Consider the following 21,970-nt stretch of genomic DNA (forward strand, 5'->3'; position numbering starts at 1 on the left):
CCCCGTCCCTGCTGTGCGGGAGAATCGGCAAGGCGGTTCACAGAGAAGCAACACTATTGACTAACGGGAAGATGACACATCACCGAAAGCTCTGGATCGACTGGAAAACAATCACAGTGAGAGAAGCAGGTGGCTGATCCGGGACACGCGATCGTGGAGACGTCAGGTTCCACAGACATGATCTCTTGGCTCCTCCTGTTCACCCCCAGGAAACCACAGTCTCATCACACCCATTTCCCCGTGGGAGGTCACCCCGGCAGTGCTTGGGGGACCCTGAGTCTGGGCTCCAGTCCCTGACTCGGCTCTCCGGCCCTGTCACATAGAATTTACGGTCAATCAAAAGCAGGTCAACGGAGTAAACATGAAGTGTGTTGAGTGGGGACCAGAGATAAAGAAGAGCAGGTCGGGCTCTTGCCTTGTCCTTGGCGGGCCCGGGTTGGACCTCCAACACCGGATCTGGTGCCCTGAGCCACGCCAGGAGTGAGGCCGTAGCACGGTAAGGAGTACGGCCCTAGGCAGAGCCGGGAGTAATCTTTGAGCACAGAGCCGGGAGTAAGGCCTTCGCCCAAACACCGCCAGGCGTGCACGGCTCCCAAATAAAACCAACCAGAAAAGAAATTTGAGTCTGACCGTTGTTTCTGTGGCATGAGCTCTGCCACTGGGTTGCATCTCCGGCCCTGGAGTCTGTGTTCCTCAGGGCTCCACCCAACGGTACAGCCACGCACCCTTCCCCATGTACCCAGCTAGCGGGCGGAGCGCCAGGAGGGCAGAACGCTCCTCTCAAGCAGCAGCCACCACGGGGTCCCTGAAGGTCCCCGAGGCACAGCTGAGTGACAACAACCCCACCTTCTCCACCCTGGCGGGCCAGCCAGCTAACAAGAAGGGTAAAATGTTCTCAGTGAGAACAGCAACAGAGAAGTCAGAACAGAAACAGTTCTAACAGGAAGTGTGTCCGCCTCCCCACTCCCCTACATCTCCCCCAAAAAAAGCCTTAAAAGGCCCCAAATAACCTTAAAAAGAACACATGAATAAAAAGAAAGATAGAATGTATTTTGGGGGGAGGGAGGGGGTAGAGCAACAGCTCACTGCCCCTAGTGTCCCTTTTTCCTGCGTATTTACAATTTCAGTTCAATCACAACAGAGATACTAAAATTCTTTTTCGGAAGTGGGGGGTGGAGACAAGCCCATCCTCTGACACAGAAACAGTGATAATCACAAAACTATACACTGATGCTCACGTAACTAGAACTTAAAACAGTGACGCTCACATAACCAGAACTTAAAAACCACTTGTTACCAGAAAGGAAGCAAACGGGTAAAGATGACTGGAACTGCGAGGAGGATTCCGAAATGAATAGAAACACCCGGGGAATCTGGCTCCCACTCGAGGGTGTTTGGAATCAGTGGGGAAGAAGTCTGTCCAGGAAGATGTTACTCAGAAGCGGAGAAGATGAAAACAGACATTTCAGTCTACGGGGGCTCTGCTCTTTGCTCACTGCCGGTTTTACTAATTTCTAAATAATAATTTGTAGCTCACATGGATACAGTTGGGAATAACTCCGGTTGAACGAGGTTTCTAAGTTGTTCACTTGGGGGGTGCGAAGGGGTGTAGAAGAAGCAAGGGATAGCGTTGGCAAGGTGTGAGCATCCCGGGACGGAAGCTGCATTAGCACCGTACAAATCAGGTCAGCACATCTAATTTTTACAGTCTCCCCGTTAACGTGGCTTGCTCCGCTTCGACCCTGCGCAGCTGGTCAGGATTTGGAGAGGGGCCGGCGTGGTACTGCCCCCTGCACCTGGGGCCCTCGGGCTCCTTAGAGAGGGGACCCCGGGGCTGAGCAGCCTGCCTTGGCTGCGCCTGCCGCAGGATCGTGCCTAAGCCCATCTCTCTCTACCTACCCTGGGATGTCACTGAGACAAGCCATGACATCCCTGAGCGGGTGGGGGCTGCGGGGGGGGGAGGGCGGGGAGGGCCCGGAGAGTCATTAGCCAGCCGGAGCGGGCGCTACCTGTGCCAGCACTCGGCGGGGAGAAAACAGGCTTCGTGGTCTCACGGGCGGGGAAGGATGGCTCGGGAGCCGTCTGAGTCAAGCCCGAATTAAATCAGGCCACAGAGGAATTGAAAACTGTCAGCAGCTGCAGCGTGGTTCTGCTAACACGGCGGAAAAGCTCCCTGATGCCGTGCGTGTGTGTGCGTCTGTGTGTGTGCGTGTGTGTGTCGTGCTCGTGTGTGTGTGTGCGTGTGGCATCCTGGGAAGTAGGGGACATCATGCTATGCTGCTGTGTGTGTGTGTGTGTGTGTGTGTGTGTGTGTGTGTGTGTTGGGGGGGTCTCTCCAACCACCTCCGAGGCAGCGTAGCCCCCTGGGGAGAAGGGGAAGTCGTGCTACACTTTCTGCAGCCTGCAGGTTAATGTCACCAACGGTGATAACTCAGTCACTTTCTTCATTTGTGACCCCTACCCCCAAATTCTCTCTCCTCTCCCAGGTCCCAGTACCCCCAACACCAGCACCGTAACGAACCGCCCCCCGTACACGCCACACCGTCCAGAACCTTCAGCCGGTGCCGCTCTGGCCTTCCCGAAGCCCTTATTCGCCAGCTGCATTTCCAGGGCGCGGGTCCGTCCGAGGCTCTGCACGTTGAAACTGCGACGGGGCGAGACGGCATTTCCCAATTCGAAAGAGCCAGGCTCCTCGCACTCAGAGCAGGCACCTTAAATACGCAGCTGTGAGCTTTCACACAAAACAGGGTGGTAGCAAATGTCAGAGAAATGTCGTAATAAGATAAAAGAAGCTGTGCTCTAGACTGCTATAGTAAAAAAATTAGATTTTTTTTTTAAATGAGAAAAATACGAAGGGAGAGAAACCAACAGCCGACTCACACCACTAATTTACAGTTCCTGACCTGGAAATAAAGAATTACCCTGAGGGAATTTCGTTTCGCTTATTTATTTACAGTTTCAATCTGCAAAGGACTGGAGATGTGGGTTCAGTTTACTCTTTCCAACAATGTAACGCATGTTTCACTCCTTCCTGGTACATTATTTCCATCTGCCAAAATAGTTTTCTGGTCTGTTGAATTGAATTACACCCCAAATTTGGAACTGATAGACTGTGGGAAAAGAAGTTTATGTACAGCGATAGCCATCTTGCTAACCGTGGGCTCGAGGGCTGTGCTGTCATGAGGAGCAGCCTGGGGGTGGGGCAGGCCAGGGGCCCCCCACGCCCTTCTGCCCCTCATCTGAGTCAAAGGTGGGGCCCGATTCCTGCCTCTTGTGAGCCTCAGTCAGCAGAGATGCAGGGAGCTCGAAGGGGCTGCGAATCCTGCCTGCAACATAAACCGTGTGTGTGCGTGTGTGTGTGTGTGTGTGTGTGTGTGTGTTTCTTTTTTTTTTTAGGTGCTTTTAATTTCATTTCATTTATTTATTTTTCTTTTTGGGTCACACCCGGCGATGCTCAGGGGTTACTCCTGGCTCTGCACTCAGGAATTCCTCCTGGCGGTGCTTGGGGGACCCTACGGGATGCCGGGGATTGAACACGGGTGGGCCACGCACAAGGCAAACGCCCTCCCGCTGTGCTATCGCTCCAGCCCTGCGTTTCTTTTCTTAAATCAAAATTTCTCCTATTTACAACATTTTAAGAAGAGTCGGCCACTCTCCATGCCTGCTGCTTTCCGCATGGTGTGACCTGGCTTCAGTGTCGTATGTGATCAGGCATCTGCGCCAGAAGGAATGACGGATTACCTGGCCTGCTGCTGATTTCCAGGGTGACAACATCATGCAGGGACCTGGGGACCCGTGGGCCCTCCTGGACATCACCTGGGGACCCGTGGGCCCTCCTGCATGAGGAGGCGGTTTCTGAAGGGGGGGGGAGGGGATGCAGGGCCAGGAGACTTGAGGCCTGGCCCCGGGCGATCCAAACAGGGGCTGCAGCTCTGAGGGCCACGAAGAGCAGGCAGGGCCGTGGGCCCTGCGGGAGCATGAACAGCTGTAGAACCAGCAGCGCCAAGACACACCGTGAGCAAAGCCGAAGGCCATCCTGGTGCCGAGTACAGATACCAGGTCACAGGCCTCCTCCCCGCCCCCAGGAAACACTCTCTCTTTAGCCGTCAAGACATGAGTCACAAGAGGGTCTCTGAGGCCGTGAGAAGACTCACCCTAGGGGGTCGGTAAAACCCAGGTATCCGGGACCAGCCCTCGGGACAGTTTTAGCAGACAAGGGGACTTGTTTGCTTCAAGTCACACTTTCAGTGTCACAGAAGACCCTGATGACCTTCGTCCTGCTAGACTATTAGAGGAAATGAAGTAAAACCAATGAACTGAGATTAATATTTGAATTCACCCAAAGGTGTCTGCTGAGTGACAGGTACTGTTCATTTACTTCCAGGCTGGGCACTGTGACAGTCACTGGGGAGACAAGATATGCAGATAACCCCATTATACGCATATATAATCAGTATAAATACATACAGCACGCAGTGAAGAAAAAGTAGATAGAGCTAATATTTCCTATCAGTAAGGAGCAGTGACCAGGAAGTAAATGTTGGGGTCAACTGAGAGCTAATAATACAGCTTTACTTGTGGTGACAGTTTCAACCAAATAATAAACATTAGAAATACACAATTTCTCAGGCACCAAATTAGGCCCGGGGTGGGGGTGGGGTCCAAAGATAAGAACAATTCTACCCCTAAATGTACACACCAGAGTCTCCTGCCCCCACGCCTGGCTGTCTTCACTGGTGCTCCTCGGAGGGGGCGGGCTGAGTTTCCCTCCCCGCCCAGAGCAGAGCCCCGGCAGCCGAAGACCTCCGGAACCCAGCCACGGCCATGCTCAAGGCCCCTCTCCACACGCTTGGACAAGCCTCATGCATGAAGTAACTGGCAGAGGAACCCAGGTGTGCAGGACCCGGGGCTGAGATCTCCAAGCCTGCTCAAATTGGGACTGGGCCTTTTCCGCCCAAATCCCCCATTTTCTAGTATCGAGGCGGTCACACCCAGAAACTGCCCCCGGCACCATGTAATCGCATCAACAGCCAACATCCAGAGACTATAAAACCAAGCTCCCAGAAGCAGCAATGTGACATAGCCGAGTTCTCCCTCTCGGAGAACCTGGCAAGCTACCGAGAGCTTCCTGCCTGCACGGGAAGTCTGGCAAGCTCCCTGTGGCATATTCATATGCCAAAACCAGTAACAATACTGGGTCTCATTCCCCTGACTCTGAAAGAGCCTCCAATGCAGCACTGTTGGGAAGGACGAGTAGAGAGAGGCTGCTAAAATCTCAGGGCTAGGACGAATGGAGACGTTACTGAGACTGCTTGAGAAAATTGATGATTAACGGGATGATGATGATGATGATGATGAAATGTACCTACCGACTATCAAAGGGAGAAGTACAGAATTCCTGTTAAGAGAATAGAATATATCAGGGACAAGGCTGAGCACCAGGGGAAAAACAAAACAAAACCAAACCAAACCCCCAATGAGTACGTTGGAGTTCTTTCTATTTAGGAATTTAGTCAAATAAGTGGAATAGAGACAGATGTAAAGTCGCTAGAGGCTGGGTATGCATAGGATATTTCTGAAACTTAGAAAAACTGAGAGCCCAGAGAAACAGAAGGACGGCAGGGGTGCGGGCCGGGAAGACAGACCAGGGGCTATCACAGGGCCGGTGACGAGCCTGAGAATTCTGGAGTCTGGCCACAGACACACCCACGTGAGGGAGCGTGCATCTCGCCTGCAGAAGGTCGTACCTCTCGTGGCTCCCGAGCACCTCTGGGAACGGCCCCACAGTAACAGCGCCACCCGCCAAGTCAGGATCTTATTTTCAGGAGAACAGAAGGAGCTGGTAAGAGTTTTGGTTAAAAAGCAATCACACTGTGATGGGCCCAGTGCCACAGGGCAGGGTCCTTATACAATGGGGACGGGTGCAGAGACGGGCACGCCGGGGGCGATGGAGCGGGGGCGGCTGGGAGAAGGTGGGCAGTCACGGCTGCAGCCCAGAAAGCCCTGTGGGTGCCACAAGGCAAAGGCGACGGAAGACGACCCTCCGGCCGCCGGACTCTTGCTCTGCCACCAGCTGGCTGTGGACACAGCCTCCAGGGTGACGCCACCAGTGACCAGTGCTCTAAAACAACGATCAAACAAACGAGGCTTGTTGACGCAGGATGAATGGGGCAGTGCGGGACGAGAATGAATGAGGGAGACGGGAGGGGAGAGAAGCGGGTGCACATGGCCAAAGCGGCAGCATCGGGGACACACGCGGCGGGCTCTGGTCGCCTGCGTGGGGAGGTGAGGCAGGGAGCAGGGCCGACCTACCCCCCTCACAGCTGGGGGAGGGTCGCAGCGGGGAGGGGCGGAGGGATGCTGAAGCAGGAGCAGCTTTCAGTGGGAGGGGAGAGGGGATTCAGGCTGGGACGGGATAATTAGAGGCGGCCTCCGAAGCACGCGGCAATGGGTGAGTCCCCCGGCCCCCGAGCAGCCCGGGAGGTTGCTAGTAAGCGGAAGCTGCGGTAATGACATGGTGCAGTCAGGAAGATTGTCTGCTGCCTGTGTGCGAGGCCAGGCCCCGAGGGGCGCGACACTGTGGCGTGGAGAGCAGCTGCAGACGGTGAAAGACATGGGGCTGCGGGGAGAGAGGAGGGGAGAGAAGGGGAGAGAGGAGGGGAGAGAGGAGGGGAGAGAGGAGGGGAGAGAGGAGGGGAGAGGGGAGGGGAGAGAGGAGGGGAGAGGGGAGGGGGGAGAGGAGGGGGGAGAGGAGGGAGAGAGGAGGGGAGAGAGGAGGGGAGAGAGGAGGGAGAGAGGAGGGGAGAGAGGAGGGGAGAGAGGAGGGGAGAGAGGAGGGGAGAGAGGAGGGGAGGGGGGAGAGGAGGGAGAGAGGAGGGGAGAGAGGAGGGGAGAGGGGAGGGGGGAGAGGAGGGAGAGAGGAGGGGAGAGAAGAGGGGGGAGAGGAGGGACACTCCTCAAAAAACTAGAAATTGAGCTTCCATTTGACCTAGCAATACCACTTCTAGGTATACAGTCCCGAGATGCAAAAACACACAGCAGAAGTGACATCTACACTTGCATGTTCACTGCAGCCCTGTTCACAATAGCCAGAATCTGGAAACAACCCGAATGCCCTAGAGCAGGTTAAAGAAATTATAATACATAATGGAATACTATGCAGCTGTTAGGAAAAAAAGAAGTTGTGAAATTTGCTTATAAAGGGATGGACGTGGAGAGTATCCTGCTGAGTGACATGAGTCAGAAGGAGAGGGACAGACACAGAAGGGCTGCACTCCTTTGTCGGATATGAGAAAACAACAACAGAGTATGAGACTCACACCCAAGGAGAGGAGAAACAAGGGCCAGGACGAACGCTCCATGGTTGGAAGGTTGGAACCCTGCCTCAAGGGTCGGGGGGGGAGGGCAGCTGGGGCAGAGAAGGGGCCATGTGACACTGATGGTCGGGAGGGAGCACTTTGGATGGGAGAGGTGTGCTGAAAGTGGGTGAAGGACAAACATGGTGGCCCAGTATCTGTACTGCAAACCACTGTGACCCAAAGGGAGGAGAGAGAGAGAGAGGGAGAGGGAGAGATAAAGAGGGAGAGAGAGAGAGAGGGAGAGAGAGGGAGAGAGAGAGGGGGAGAGGGAGAGAGAGGGAGAGAGAGAGAGGGAGAGGGAGAGATAAAGAGGGAGAGAGAGAGAGGGAGAGAGAGGGAGAGAGAGAGGGAGAGAGAAAGGAGAGAGAGAAAGAGGGAGAGGGAGAGAGAGGGAGAGAGAGGGAGAGGAAGAGGGAGAGAGGAGGGGAGAAGGACTGGAGAGAGGAGGGGAAAGAGGAGGGGGAGAGGAGGGGGGAGAGGAGGGGGGAGAGTAAGAAGGAGAGAGAGAAAGAGGGAGAGGGAGAGAGGGAGAGGGAGAGGAAAGGGAGAGAGAGGGAGAGGAAGAGAGAGGGAGAGGGAGAGAGAGGGAGAGGAAGAGAGAGGAAGAGGGAGAGAGAGGGAGAGGGAGAGGGAGAGGGAGGGAGAGAGGGAGAGAGGGAGAGGGAGAGAAGGAGAGGGAGAGGGAGGGAGAGGGAGGGAGAGAGAGAGGGGGAGAGGGAGAGAAAGAGAGAGGGAGAAAGAGAGAGAGAGGAGAGGGAGAGAGGGAGAGAGGTGCCTGCCATGGAGGCAGGCTGAGGGTGTTGGTAGGGGGATAAGGGGGATACTGGGGTGGGAAATGTACTGTTCTCTGGTGGAGGGATGGGGTTGGCACATTGTATGACTGAAACCCGATCACAGAAGCTTTGTAACTGTATCCCATGGTGAGTTAATGAAAAAAAACAAATTTAAAAATAAACCCTGAAAAATATTGAGCCAATGGCGATGAGAAGGAGCTGCCACGGCTCTCAGAAGTCTCCGTCTATTCCACCTTTCTCCAAGGCACTAAGTGACAGTTCCCGCTCGCCTTCCAACAGCTCTGTTCGGTGTGAATGGGACGTTGGATTAAAAGGAAATTAATCTCTGAATGAGGGAAAGAGAAACCCGTCAGCCTGGTTCACCAGGTTTGCTCTCACTCGGGCATGTACCTTCCAGAAGAGACACACGGAAAGTCAAGAACAATGAAGGAATTGACTCGGAAGGTGGGGGTGGGGGAGCAAGAACAGGCTGGAAAGGGGGCCAGCAATTACGCAAATTATCCGGAAAGCTCCCCGGAGAGGGACCGTGGGGGAGAAACAGGCTCCATAATACCGAAAACCACTGTACAGATTCTGTGCCTCTACCAGCACGGAAAATAATTGTTGAGATTATCTTTCATAGCTTGTATGACAAACATTTTCCCCAATTTGGGAAATTATAGTCTAATGCTTGGTGTGGTATTTTTTTCTGGCTTAAACGTTCCCTTGGCTGTGTGAATTTTTCTTTTTTAAATTCCTCTTCCCCATTCCAATTTTCTTTTATCTAAGTTATTTTTCAAGGCGACAGCCCATGTTTGATTCACCTATTCTCGGCCGAGCAGCTTTTGTTTTTCTTTAAATGAACTATCCCTAGAAATTCTTGGTTTTTTTTTTTTTTTTTGCTTTTTGGGTCACACCCAGTGATGCTCAGGGGTGACTCCTGGCTTTGCACTCAGGAATTGCTCCTGGCAGTGCTTGGGGGACCATATGGGATGCCGGGGATCGAACCCGGGTCGGCCGAGTGCAAGGCAAACGCCCTACCCGCTGTGCTATCACTCCGGCCCCCCTAGAAATTCTTAATCGTATCTGATGGACACAGTTTGTTCGTGATGATGCAGCCACTCGCAGAGAGCCACTGTGACAGAAAGCCACAGCAGAGCCACTGCATGTGCTGGTCAGCTGACATTTCGGCGGCAGCCTGCAATCACCCATGCCTTTAGGAAGATCCCACCAGCCGCCCCTCCTCATTGGTGGCTTTCTCTCTCTGGCTCCTGAGGGTCTGATTGGCTTTGCTGGTATTTCACTTCCCCTCGTGCTGCCATGCAGGACACCTTCGTGTCTACGGAGCACTGGAGACAGGGAAGATCGAACAAAAATCAAGAGGCTCAAGATAAAAAACTCCCAAATTATTTCCTGAATTTTTACCCATACGCTTAAAAATTGTGCAGACCTTTGTACACATTATAAAAGAAATGAGCTTCTTAGTAAATTGAATTTGCTGCAGATCTTTTCTGGAGTCAAACACTTTCTTTCACCCTAAGAAAATGACCCGTCTAAACGCTAAGCACATTTTTGTTAATAGGCAAGTATACAAAGAATGAATAAAGTGCACTCTCAGGCAAAATGCAAATTACATTTATATTATCTTAGAGCGTATGCTCATTTGTAAATTAATACCTTTTTCCTATCATAAATATAAAGTTTGATACTATATATGCATAATCCTTTGTAGTGTCATAGTTTGTGGTGTAAAAAATAGTAAATAGTGTAAAAAATAGTAATCAAAATAATTTTATGTTGTTTGGCGTTAATTTCATAGTTTAAGACGGACGCGCTTTGGTGAGAGCATGCAGCCCACCCCGCGTGGCCGCCCCTGGACAGGGCGATTCTGGGGAAGCCAGGCAGAGGAGAGGGAGGCCCGGGCTGATCTCATACTCGGGACAGAGAGAAACACAGTTACGGTGCCTGACACAGTTAAAGAAAGAAAGAAGCGCAGCAAGGGTCTAACAACCATGCAGCTGGGACTGGGAACGGGTCTACAGAACTCAAAAGCCCGTGGCCTGGGTGGGGCGGGGGTGGGGTGGTCGAGGGGGGACGCAGGCGCTGGCGGGGGAGCCAGAGTCAGCCCTGAACATCACTTGATGTGGTCCAATAACCAAAAAAGAGGAGAAGGAGGAGGAGGAGGAGGAGGAGGAAGAGGAGGAGGAAGAGGAGGAGGAAGAGGAAGAGGAAGAAGTCCTCTACATAAGATTCTCCCAGTGCCTTCTAGGAGCCTGCCTCTCTCCTCTAAACTCACATTAAAGGAGGAAAAGACAAGGGCTGTCTACTAAAGGGTCTGAGCCCCTCCCCCGCCCCGACTCCCCCCCAGCCACCCCCCATCTCTACCAAAGGGTCTGAGCCCCTCCCCCGCCCCGACTCCCCTCCAGCCACCCCCCATCCCTACTAAAGGGTCTCTGAGCCCCTCCCGCGCCCCGACTCCCCTCCAGCCACCCCCCATCTCTCCTAGCCCAGGAGTTGGTGGTTCTTGGAGGTGGTGACCCACTTTAGCCTGCATTAGCTCAGGGCTTCTAATGCTCATCATCATGAGAATCGTGCCTGCTGCAACTCGCAGGCACTTCCGGGAGAGCAACAGATAAGTGTCAGCATAGAAACAGTGGGGACAACGGGGCGACTGACCGCTCACCTCACCCACTGTCCTGAGTCCTCTTACAGTGCTCAGCTCATCCTTGGACTCATGTTCTGCCCTCCATGTACTTTGTGAGAGAAAAGAGGTCACACAAACGAGCTTTTCCTTGGCCCTTACTGCAAAGCATTTCAAGTTATAAGAAGAATTTACATGAACGTATGTAAATATAAGTACTGGTGAAATAGGGGGAAACTGCAGAAACTCCTGACCCCTGACATAGAGGGGATGGGACTGTATTTTTAATATTTAGATTGCAAAACAAGAGTGGGGGAAGCTAGCATTTATACTACTGTAGCAAAAGGGCAGCTTACAAGTGGAGTTAAGAACTCTGCTGAGTTTCTTCAACTCTAAAATAGAAATTAAAATACTTCAGAGATTTGCTGAGAGATAGGTAAAATAATATACTTAAGTGCCTGAAAACTATAACGCAGTGTGGTATTATTTTTAAATTGTTTAAGCCATAAAAAGCAGTGATGTTACCAAGATAACATTTTGTGGACTAGCACTGATATTTGATTTTCTGAAATGATCTCAAGTTAAAATATAAAAATGTACTTTATAGATTTTATCTATATAAACCCATTTAATCCATAAAAAGCATACTCTGTAAATTGGGGTCAATTGAACAAATGCTCTGGCTAGTTTATGAAAATGGCACATAAAACAGTTAATATTATATCTCTGTAAACTCAGTAAAATCCCAGACCAGTGGATGTGTTCATAATCAGAACTTGACAAACTTTTTTATCCTAGTGCACGTGTAACTAGGTTATATCAGCCACCCATAAAATTAATATAGCAATTCTAATTTAACAAGGGAATCTAGTGTTGGCCGTAAACTTTTTCCAAAACATATTCAGCTGAAAACCCATTTTACCCTATTCTTCAGTTACAGGCCTTCGTCTATGTGTTTCCTTGATAGGTTGGCTGTGGTCAGAATTCTTGAGCACAGTTTTAGCTACTCAGGGGAAAAACACAGATGGGGGAGACGCTGGCACGAGATGAAATAAGTCTTCTGGCAACTCTCTGGCAGTCCCGGGATGAACACAGTCTTTAGACTTGGAAGGGAAAGTCAGAGTGAAATCTTAGCCTGCCCGGATGTGGCAGAGCCGCGCTCAGGAGAGGGGCCTCGGGCGGCCCTGCCCGGCTGCTGGCCAGCCTGTGGACACGGACGGCCTCGGGCTTCCCACGGCGAGGGAGACTGAGGCCCGGCCCCTTTCGGGACACAGTTTTCAGAGACACAGACTGTGGTGAGCTTCTTGGGTACTTTTCAAGTGGAATCTCTTAATTACCAAACGTGCGATGGTTACTACCACTGCATCTCCGGTGCCCGTTTCCTGCCACACAGCGAGCCAGGTGCCATGTTAACAACAGCCCTCCGAGGCAGGGGTTATGATTATGCTCACATTCTCGCGTGGATTCTTCAAGATGACAAAATTAGAAAAGGAGCAGGGCTGGCGTGTGCAACCACGTCCCCTGACCGAGAACCGAGCCTTCTCGGCCACAGCCGTGTCTGCTCCGGCAACACTAGGGCAGGTCACAGTCAGAATAAGGGGAACCAGCCAGCGAGGAGAAAGGCCGGGAGACTGTGCAGTGACAGTGACACGACCACGCCTGCCCGTGTTCTCCCGGGGGGGCCCAGGGACCCTGCAGTGAGGCTCTCGGCAGCACCGCCTCCTCGGGCCCATGTGCCGAGCCAAGGACAGCGGGCCGAGCATCCCCGGGAGGGGACAGGCAACGCTTGGCAGACGCTGGCCTCCACCCCCCAAATAGCAAAGATGAGCACGCAGCTCGCTGCCGCGTGGATGGGACCCGGGGTAGCAGGCCCGGAGACGCCAGTCGGGAGAGGGACAGACACCGAGTGCGAGGAGACACCCAGGCGACGGGCACAGGCGCTGAGAGCCACTGACAGACGCAGGGTGCTGATGGCCGGCTGGCGGGTGCCTGGTCCCCGGACACTGCCGCAGGGAGGCGGCGGGCAGCTGGGGAGACTGCTGGCCCCGGGGTGCCCGGGCCCTACCATCAGCAGCAACGGGATGATGGAGTGGACACAGAAGCGGGAAAAACTCGGGGAAAGTCAGTCAGAGATTGTCCCCTCCAAGCTGCGTCCAGGCTCTCGGAGGCCGAGTCCACGGGGCAGCGGGAGCCCGAGCTGCGTCTGGGCGCTGGGAGCAGCACACGATGGAGGAACCCGGCACCCAGCAGCTGACGTTAACAGTCCTGCTTTTGCAGCATATACTGTGAGTGCCTACAGGTACAGGTAAATATTAAAAGTCAAAAGATACTTAAGAGAGGAACTTGGTGAAAATCATGGCAATTAAATAGGTAACCCCAAAAAATGCAATTAAGGAAGGGAAAAAAGGACAGATAATTAAATATCTCCTTCATTCAAAGACATAAGCCCAGAGGTTTTACAAGACTTACTCACTTTGTCAGAAAAAAAAGGTACTTCTTATACAAACTGATTGCACAGCAGAAAAAAGATAATGAAAAAGAAACATAATCTTAAAATAAAACCCTAGCAAAAACAGGAAAAGAAACTCAAAGCCTTCTCTCCTCTCCCGTAATCCCTGTAGAAATTCAGAAACAGCAAAGAGGAACAACATGAAAGACCGTATTTCTTTCTTTGGAGTCACCTGGTAGTTGATCTCAAGAATACCAGGGTCAGTCAGAAATCTGAATCATGGAATACAATATCAGGTTAAGGGAAAAAGATGAGCTTGATCAATACAAGATATATATCTGATAGAGTTCAGGTATATTTACTTGTGATAAGCACTTAGTAAGATTTAAAAAAAGAAAGAAAGAAGGGAAATCCACTACGCCCAAATCAAAAGCATTGACTAAAAGCATCAAACGGTGGTGAAATTAGAAGCATTTCATTAAATATGGATTTAAGCAAATCAATTCACTCTCCTCACTCCTATTTTACTCTATATCGATAGATATCTGGTGAAACAAGACCATTTTAAAACAGTAATAAAAAACACGGGAGTTACTTGGGTGGCGGTGGAGAGCCCCTTGCCGGGAAGCTGAGAGCTGGGTCTGACCCCCACAGCACTGCCCGGGGGCCACGCACAGCCCGTGCTCCCTGAACACCGAGACGCAGCCTGCAGCTGACAACCAAAGTGCGAGACCCTGGCGCTGACCACAGCCAAGGCCAGCCCAGCAACCCGCGCGTGGGTGCTGCAGGAAGTGGGCAGCCCTGGCCACTGCCACGACAGCCACAACACCAGGAAGGGGCGCGTGTACGTAGCCAAGGGACAGAAAGACCTATGTACTGACACATGTGTGCACGTATGCATACATGTCTGGGACTGACGGGACAGACGCGCAGGCAGCCGAGAGGTGCATCCGAAGGAGAGGTTCCCAGAGCATCAGCTGGGCCACAGAGGCGGGTCCACGGGCTGGGGCGTATGTGCTGCATGTGCGAGCCCTGGGCCTGGGCCCCATCACCACACGCCTCTGGGCACTGAGCCAACTGGAGCCTCTGAGCACTTCTGTTGTGGCCCCAAAACCACAAGAACAACCCCCCCAAACATGAGATAGAGTCAGAGTGGCGGGGAGCCGAGGGAACGGGCACAGGGCTGCCGGGAACAGGGGGTGCGAGTCGTTCTGACGGTGCCGTGGCTGAATGCCTTGGCGATGGGTAAGTGGGGGCTTCAGCACTTGGAGGATGATGAGAGCACTGTCCTCGAGGCCCGCAGGCAGGGGACCGAGACAGCGGGCACTTCCGTCAACAAGGAAGTAAACGGAAATCAAGTCCAAAATACTTTCCAATTCCAAAATGCCTGTATTCACCCACAGGAGCTGGAGACCTGCACCCACACAGGGATGTCCAGATGTTCAGTCACACTTGCTGAAATCTGGGCACACCCAGAAGCTTTTCAGAAGGCGGATGGCTAAATGAACTGTGGTCTATTCACACAATAAAACAGTCTGATTTAGTGCTGACAAAAATGAGCTTCAATACAAATTTCAATTGTATTTCAATACGAAAAACGGACATAGAAGAAGCCCTAAAACTTATGAGTGAAAGAAGTTACTCTGCCCACTCTCTATCTTATGATCCCAACTCTCTACGGTAGAAAGGTAAAACCGGAAGAGGGTTAGCCCTTTAACCACTGGCTTTACCCGTGGTTTCCAGGGCCTGGTGCCAGGAAGGATGAAGGGGCAGGACTCAGAGGAAGTTTTGTTTGTCTGGGGCCACCTGGAGGTGCTCAGGGGACCTCCTGGCTCTGAGCTCAGGGATCACTTCTGGTGGGGCTCAGGGACCCCCTGGGGTGCTGGAGATGAAACCAGCTTTGGTGGCGTGAGGGCACCGTCCCCCTGGACTCTCCCTCCGACCCAGCACAGAGACTCTGAGAGCAGAGGGGCGACTTTGGGGACGATATGGCAGGAACGTGTCATCTGTACTGTGTCCAAACCCACAGGCGGTACAAGACACGCAAGCCCCAGGGTGCTCCATGGGTTCTGAGGGCGGGGGTGGGCAGTGCTGACCAGCTGGAGCAGGGCAGCATCCGGGGGGAGGCGGAAAGTGAAGGGGCCTGAGCTTTGGGGGCAGGGAAGTTAATGAGCGAGTTCAAGCTAAATCTCCTTAGTCTGCTGAGAATCGACACTGCCCTGAGAGGTAGGAGGGTCTGGGGTGGGAGTGGTCTCTCTCTGAAATGCGACAGTGGTGACAGTGGACGGCAGGGTGAGCATGCTGGAAACGACAGACTTTCACCTGTTGAAAGAGTGGCATTGTTTGCGAACTGTGCTTCAATATGAAAAACACATCTTGCAGTTTCGTAGTAATAGAGCCGTCATTATGTGCTTCTAGCTACTAGTGGTACAAGCCAGTGGTTCCTTTCTGAGCAGGTTTCATGTTCCTCTTATAATAAAGGGATAACCAAACTTTCATTACACTTTATTATGGAAATTAAGTGACATGCTTATCGATATTTAAAAACTTACAAGACTTCTAAGTAGACATCAAATATTCAGCAAATGTTATTTTCCCAGTAATAGTACTATTATTCAATTTCTCAGACTCTTAGCTCAGCCTTATTTAATAACATCTCTGCTTATTCATTACACTCTTCATTATAAACTGCTACAGTTTCCTAAACTGTTCATTGACAAAGACTCTCAACTTTTATGAAAAGCCTGATGCTTTTCATAAATTGAAAGAAAACATTTCTATTTATTTTTTATTTATTTTTCCCTTTTTGGGTCACACCCAGCGGTGCTCAGGGGTTACTCCTGGCTCTACACTCAGGAATTATTCCTGGTGGTGCTTGGGGGACCATATGGGGTACTGGGTATCGAACCCGGGTTGGCCGCGTGCGAGGCAAACACCCTACCTGCTGTGCTATTGCTCCAGCCCCAAGAAAACATTTTTAAAACTGGAAAGAAAACCATGGCATAGGTTTTTACATGGAACTGCTAAATTTCAAAGTACCAAAGTTATGGTACCATCTAGATCACCTCGGAGGACCCTCAGCTGCTGAGTGAATTTTGTGGTCGACTCTAGCAGGCAGATTCAACAGTATCTTGGGGATGTTTCCAGGGGTGGAGGGCGTCATGGTCCTGAGGAGGTGTGGTCTACTTTAGGAGAACTATATACAAATAATTACTTATTAGCTTAGAGCTTTGTTGTTCAAGCCTTATTTATCGGAATGCTTGGAAATGTCTTCTTTTAATTTTCACGTATGTAACCTGTAGCTGTTTCACTATTAAATACATTTCCAGAAACGTTGGCTATAATTACTAAAACTTTTTCATGTCCCACCTTGATTAGAGTCATATAAGTGTCGTTAGCTTGATCACTGACAGGAAAACATAAAAATACCCCCTGAAATATTTGGGAAGGCAAAAAGAATCACAGAAGAAATCAAGGAGTGAATCACAGAGACAATATAAAGGAGTGAAATTGTGTCTGATAAAAACTACCTAACTACCAAAAAAGTATAGCTGCATAATCTATTGTATTATCATACATGAAATAAAATTTATTTACCACTAAAATAATTCTTTTGACAACCTAAAGCCTAACCTAATAAATGGGTGAAGGTATGTAAGAAGCTCTCTATTACATTTTAGTTGAAATTCAATTTCATGGAATTAAGATGTTCTAATATAAGAATATCTGAAATACACGCAACGGTATACCCGACAGATTATAAAGCCGCGTACTTAGAACAGCGATACTGAAAAATCTGAACGACATCGTTTTAAAATGCTAGATGGCCAACCTACGGGTAGTAAGTGCACATTTTTATTCGACTGAATCAGTCCTTATCATTTTTTCCCTTTGCTTCCGTTATCCTCCTAGTTATGACATAAACAGATATGGCTGACTGGAGAAACACGAAACCTGCTACTCGGAGGAATACGTCAGAAACAATCCTGACTCTAATCAAGCAGAAGGAAGACTTCTTTGAAACGCCTGAGTGAAAACCGTCGCGTGTTAGAGAGTGACGGTGACGATACCGGGAGCGATGCGGCCGAGAGCCCACGGGCCGGCCCCGCCGATACTCACCAGGTCTGTCTTCGGAGGGTCCGGACACTCGGTGGAGAAGTAGGGGGCGGGGCTCCTGCCTGCACCCGCGTCGGGGCCCGGCCGGGGGGGCTGTGCGTGCTGCCTGTACGTCGCGCTCTTGGGCGTCCAGCAGAACAGGTTGATGGATTCCCGCACACAGCGCTCGATGTCAATCTCTAGGTAGAAGATTCCAAAGAGAAAGCACAGGTGTGGGGTTGTGTGTCACCAACACAATCCTGAGTGCACACATCCAAGCACGGCAAGATGATGACGAGGAAGGAACCAAGGGAGCAGAAGACAGCAGACGTACAGCGGCAGGGCTACGGGCGGAGGTGCGAGGAGTGTTTTGTATGACTAGGTAGGCACACAGACACACACACATTTGCACACGGAAACATATGCACATATTTTATATGCTTCACGTGGTATTATCTACACACATAAATATATAGGCACAGCGCATTTCCCACTTGTTTAATCGTATCATTATCTAAATACTGTGGAATGCAACGTATCTCCTCATTTAAGAGTCTGCCTCATTTACTCAAATATTTTCACCTTTTCAAAGTGAAGCAGAGGTCACGGGAGAGGAGGCTGGAATTTAAAGGTAGCAGGAAAGAAAAACCTGATTTTAATTCACCATGACTTCTGGAAAAGAATACTAGATATTTATCTTCCATCTACTAGAAAAGATATAAAATTGACAGTGAAACTGTTACAATCTGAATCCAGCATGCCTCCTCCGTCTGACAGACTGGCTCAGGGCAGTTCTGAAGTGTGAGTCAAGGCCAGGAGTTACGGGGAGGGTCTGGTCAGACGTGCTTTTCTGTTTGGGGGTTTGCTTTTCTGGGCCACCCCGGCTGTACTCACTCCTGGCGGGACTCAGGAAGCCTTCGGCAGCACTAGGGACCAAACCCCGGTCAGCGCCACGAGAGCAATACCCTCCCCCACGGTGCTGTGTCCCTGGCCCCGGGTTCGAGGGGACTGCCCCTCTGGGCCTTTGCAGATGTGAAGGTGGGTGAGGGCGTTGATTGGTGGGGGGGGGGCAGGAGTGCAGGCAGCTGACACAGGGCTTTGAGCACTCTCGTCTCCCCTCTGTCCTGAACACGGTACACGGCAGACGGTCTCGGTCCCCAAGAGGGCTGTGCTGACTCAGAGCAGCGGTGACGTGTAAAGGTGCTGCCCGTGGGGCCAAGTCCCCTACTCCTTCCTCTGAAGAGTGGGGTTTGCACGTGTAGGCACTGAGGTCGACTCTGTATTGGTTAAAACCCAGCTACGTGGGGACCAGTGGCTGAAAACTCCAGGTCTCAAGGGATGGGGACGGGCCGCTCCTTCCCTTCTCCCCGCCCCTTCGGGGTCCGGGCTGTCACGTTCACGAACTGCCTCCTGGTGCCATTTAAGTGCATTAACGGCCGTGATCCAGAGACTCACAAATGAATCTTGGAACCGAGCAGCTCACTGCAGAGATGTCTCCGGGCCCCAATTATTTAAAATTTTAGCATTCCAGGAGCGCACAGCCGCAAAAGCACGACATCTCATGCTACTCATAACAAGCAACACAAATTACCCAGCATCTGCCGGTGGGGCAGGCTTGCGTGGTGGTGGGAAAATGTGGAATAATGGTGGTAGGATTGGTGTTAAATATTGGCTGTAATGAATTATTGTGAACAACTTTATGAAAAATAAAATATAAAAAATTAATCCAAAAACACTTATCACTTGGCTGTCTTCCCCGTGAAGAGCAAAGACACGTGTCATCATCTGAGTTCTCTTTATCTGTTCAGTTTTAAAGTTTTTGCTTGTCTTGCTGTAGTTTATGTTTAAGGAGATAAAGAGAATGCCTATGATTCCACTGAACAGAAAAAAATAAAAAGCCTGTATTGGTGCGTAGCTCCCGCACTGAAAGCAGAGGGCCCCAATCTAATTTTGGCCGCCTACTACCCTCTTCTTGCAGAATCTCCTGCCTCCGTGCCAGGCTGTCTTCACTGGGACCCCCTTGGAGGGGGGTGGGTTGAGTTTCCCTCCCCGCCCCAAGCAGAGCCCCGGCAGCCGAAAACCTCCAGAACTCAGCCACAGCAGTGCTCAAGGCCACTCTCCATGCGCTTAGATGAGCCTCACGCATAAAGGAACCATCAGAGAAACCCAGGTGTGCAGGACCCGGGGCTGAGATCTCCAAGCCTGCTCAGATCGGAACTGGGCCTCCACCACCCAGACCCCCAGCTTTCCAGTAGCTTGGCAGTCACACCCACAAACCGCCCCGGTGCCACGTAATCTCATCAACTGCAAGATCCAGAGACTATAAAGCAAAGCGCCTGGAAGAGAGGATGCAGAATCTCACACGGCAGAGCCTGGCAAGCTACCCGTGGTGTATTCTATATGCCAAAAACAGTAACAATAATGAGCCTCATTCCCCTGCCCCTGAACGAGACAGGGACGAATGGAGACATTGTTGGCGCCCGCTTGAGCAAACTGATGAGCAACAGGACGACAGTGGTACCCCCTTCTCCGCAGCCCCTGGAAATTGGGCTTCTCGAGGTGTGTAAACACGGAGCCGACCTTCCACTGCTCCTGGGGCTTCTGCCAGCCGCCGGGACCGTGTCAGCCTCTGCAGGCCAGACTATCGCCTCTCTGGGAAGCACAGGGTGTGCTCTGCAAGGTGGGCAGCTCCGGGCACGGGGCAGTGGGGCGCGTGATGGGCCTCCCAGCGAACCCGGGCACCGCTTGGAACGGTGCGTGCCCGTGAGTTCTGGGTCACTCCCATTTCTGCTGGCGACAAGACTAAGGCAGGAGAAGCCAAGGGGTCCGCTACGCTAAGAGGGCTGTGAGGAGCCGACGCCTGCAGTCGCTGCGTCCCACGCATGGCCCGATGCACTGGATCCTGGGTGCGGGCAGCGGGCCTGGCAGTCCTCTGTGTGCTGTTAGGAACGCCGGCTGGTGGCATGCCAGTTCCATGGCTGTGCACAGCGGTCCGAGTTCATTCCCTCATGTACCATTCTCAGCGAAAATCCATAAAACAGTAAAACTCTGAGACATGGTTCTATTCATCTGAGCAACAGTCAACACAGTGGTGTGTGTGTGTGTGTGTTTTAACCAAGCCCTGTAATGATATCAACTTCACAAGGAGAAAGACATAAAAGCACCTAGAAGAAAAAGCAAAGTTTGGGGCCGGAGCGATAGCACAGCGGTAGGGTGTTTGCCTTGCACGCGGCCGACCCGGGTTCGATCCCCGGCAACCCATATGGTCCCTCAAGCACCGCCAGGAGTAATTCCTGAGTGCAGAGCCAGGAGTAACCCCTGAGTATCGCTGGGTGTGACCCAAAAAGCAAAAAAGAAAAAGCAAAGTTTAAGATTGACCCCGCCCCCCACCCAACACACTTTAGATGGAAATGGCTACACACAATTCATTAAAAAAAAAAAAACCTTCCAATTAATACAGATAATTGGATAACAGTTGCAGTCAGTAACGGGGAACCCTGTCATCTTAAAGAGTTTATCCACTTGACACTGTTTAACCCCCCCAGGAAAAGAGTTTGGGGCCGTAGGTTTTGCCACTGCACCCCTCACGCTCGTTGGATGCATGTCACCGGGAGGCAGCTGGAAGCCGAGTCGGTGACCCAGACTCGAGGCTGCGGCCCAGCTCGTGAGTCGCAGGCAGTGGGAAAGGCCCTTCTGTGCTCTGCAGCACCCCAGGGCCCCAGAAGGGCTGCAGAGATGCAGAGAGCCCGAGGACACGGCGGCCCCGGCCCCGAGTCACCCCTGAGATTAGCACGGGCACGCGGCCCCTTCTCCGCTCACTGGGCCCCTGTCACCGCCTCATCTGAGATTCCTCCCAGCGCACTTCATCACGGCCAAAATGTTATGCGAAATATTCAAGCCAACCGTGCGCTCAGATGTGCGTGAGTCTGAGCAGCCCCCCTCGCGCTGGAGGCCCTGCTGCTTCCCCCCTGCACGGGCTCCTGTGGCGGGAACGCTTTGCGGGAAAGCACGGAACCTGGATTAAGGTGTCCCGAGCTTAATTCCAAGCACCGTGTGGGACTCACCAAGTCCGCGAGAAATGATTTCTCTCCGTCTCAGCTTCTTTACCCTTATCCATGACTGTCGTGTCTCCCAGAGATGCTGAAATTAATTTCTAAAGGATACAGCCACTTTCCTCTGGACAGCGTGGAGGGCAGGCACAGCACCCAATGTTACTGGCCGTCCCCGTGGGACAAACAGGGGACAAAGGGCCACGAAGGGCAGTCAGAAATGACTCTGCATAGCCAAGGGACAGCCACAAACAGGGCTTGCTGAAATGAAGAGGTGATGTTTGTTATTGTGGTTTCGGAGTCACACCTGGCTGTGTTTGGGGATTACTCCGGGCCTCGTCCTCAGAGGTCACTTCTGGTGGGCTTTGGGGAACCCTACGGGGAGCTGGGGATTGAACCTGGGTCGGCCGTGTGCAAGGCAGGTGCCCTCCCTGCACTATACTCCATCTCCAGAGAGAGGTGACACTTAAAGTGGCTAAACATGTTCGAGAAATCAGGTTTTCCATTTTCTTCAAAGAGAAAGAATGAGGCTACAGAAGAAACGCCAGAATCTTAGCCGGGGGTTCACCATCGCCCAGCGGCACTGCCGTGGCTGTAGCTGAGAA

The 21,970-nt window shown here is 51.8% G+C and overlaps 1 protein-coding gene across 1 annotated transcript in view; it reads right to left on the reverse strand.

Annotated features, from left to right (window-relative positions):
• TBCK (TBC1 domain containing kinase) overlaps positions 1–21,970 on the reverse strand; it is a 154,760-nt gene that overhangs the window by 31,064 nt on the left and 101,726 nt on the right. Inside the window, exon 23 of the mRNA XM_004612696.2 lies at positions 17,341–17,516. Coding sequence (XP_004612753.2) covers positions 17,341–17,516 — 176 coding nt within the window. The remainder of the gene's footprint in view (positions 1–17,340; positions 17,517–21,970) is intronic.

This window comes from Sorex araneus, chromosome 6 (genome assembly GCF_027595985.1).
Source record: "Sorex araneus isolate mSorAra2 chromosome 6, mSorAra2.pri, whole genome shotgun sequence".
Lineage (NCBI taxonomy): Eukaryota > Metazoa > Chordata > Mammalia > Eulipotyphla > Soricidae > Sorex > Sorex araneus.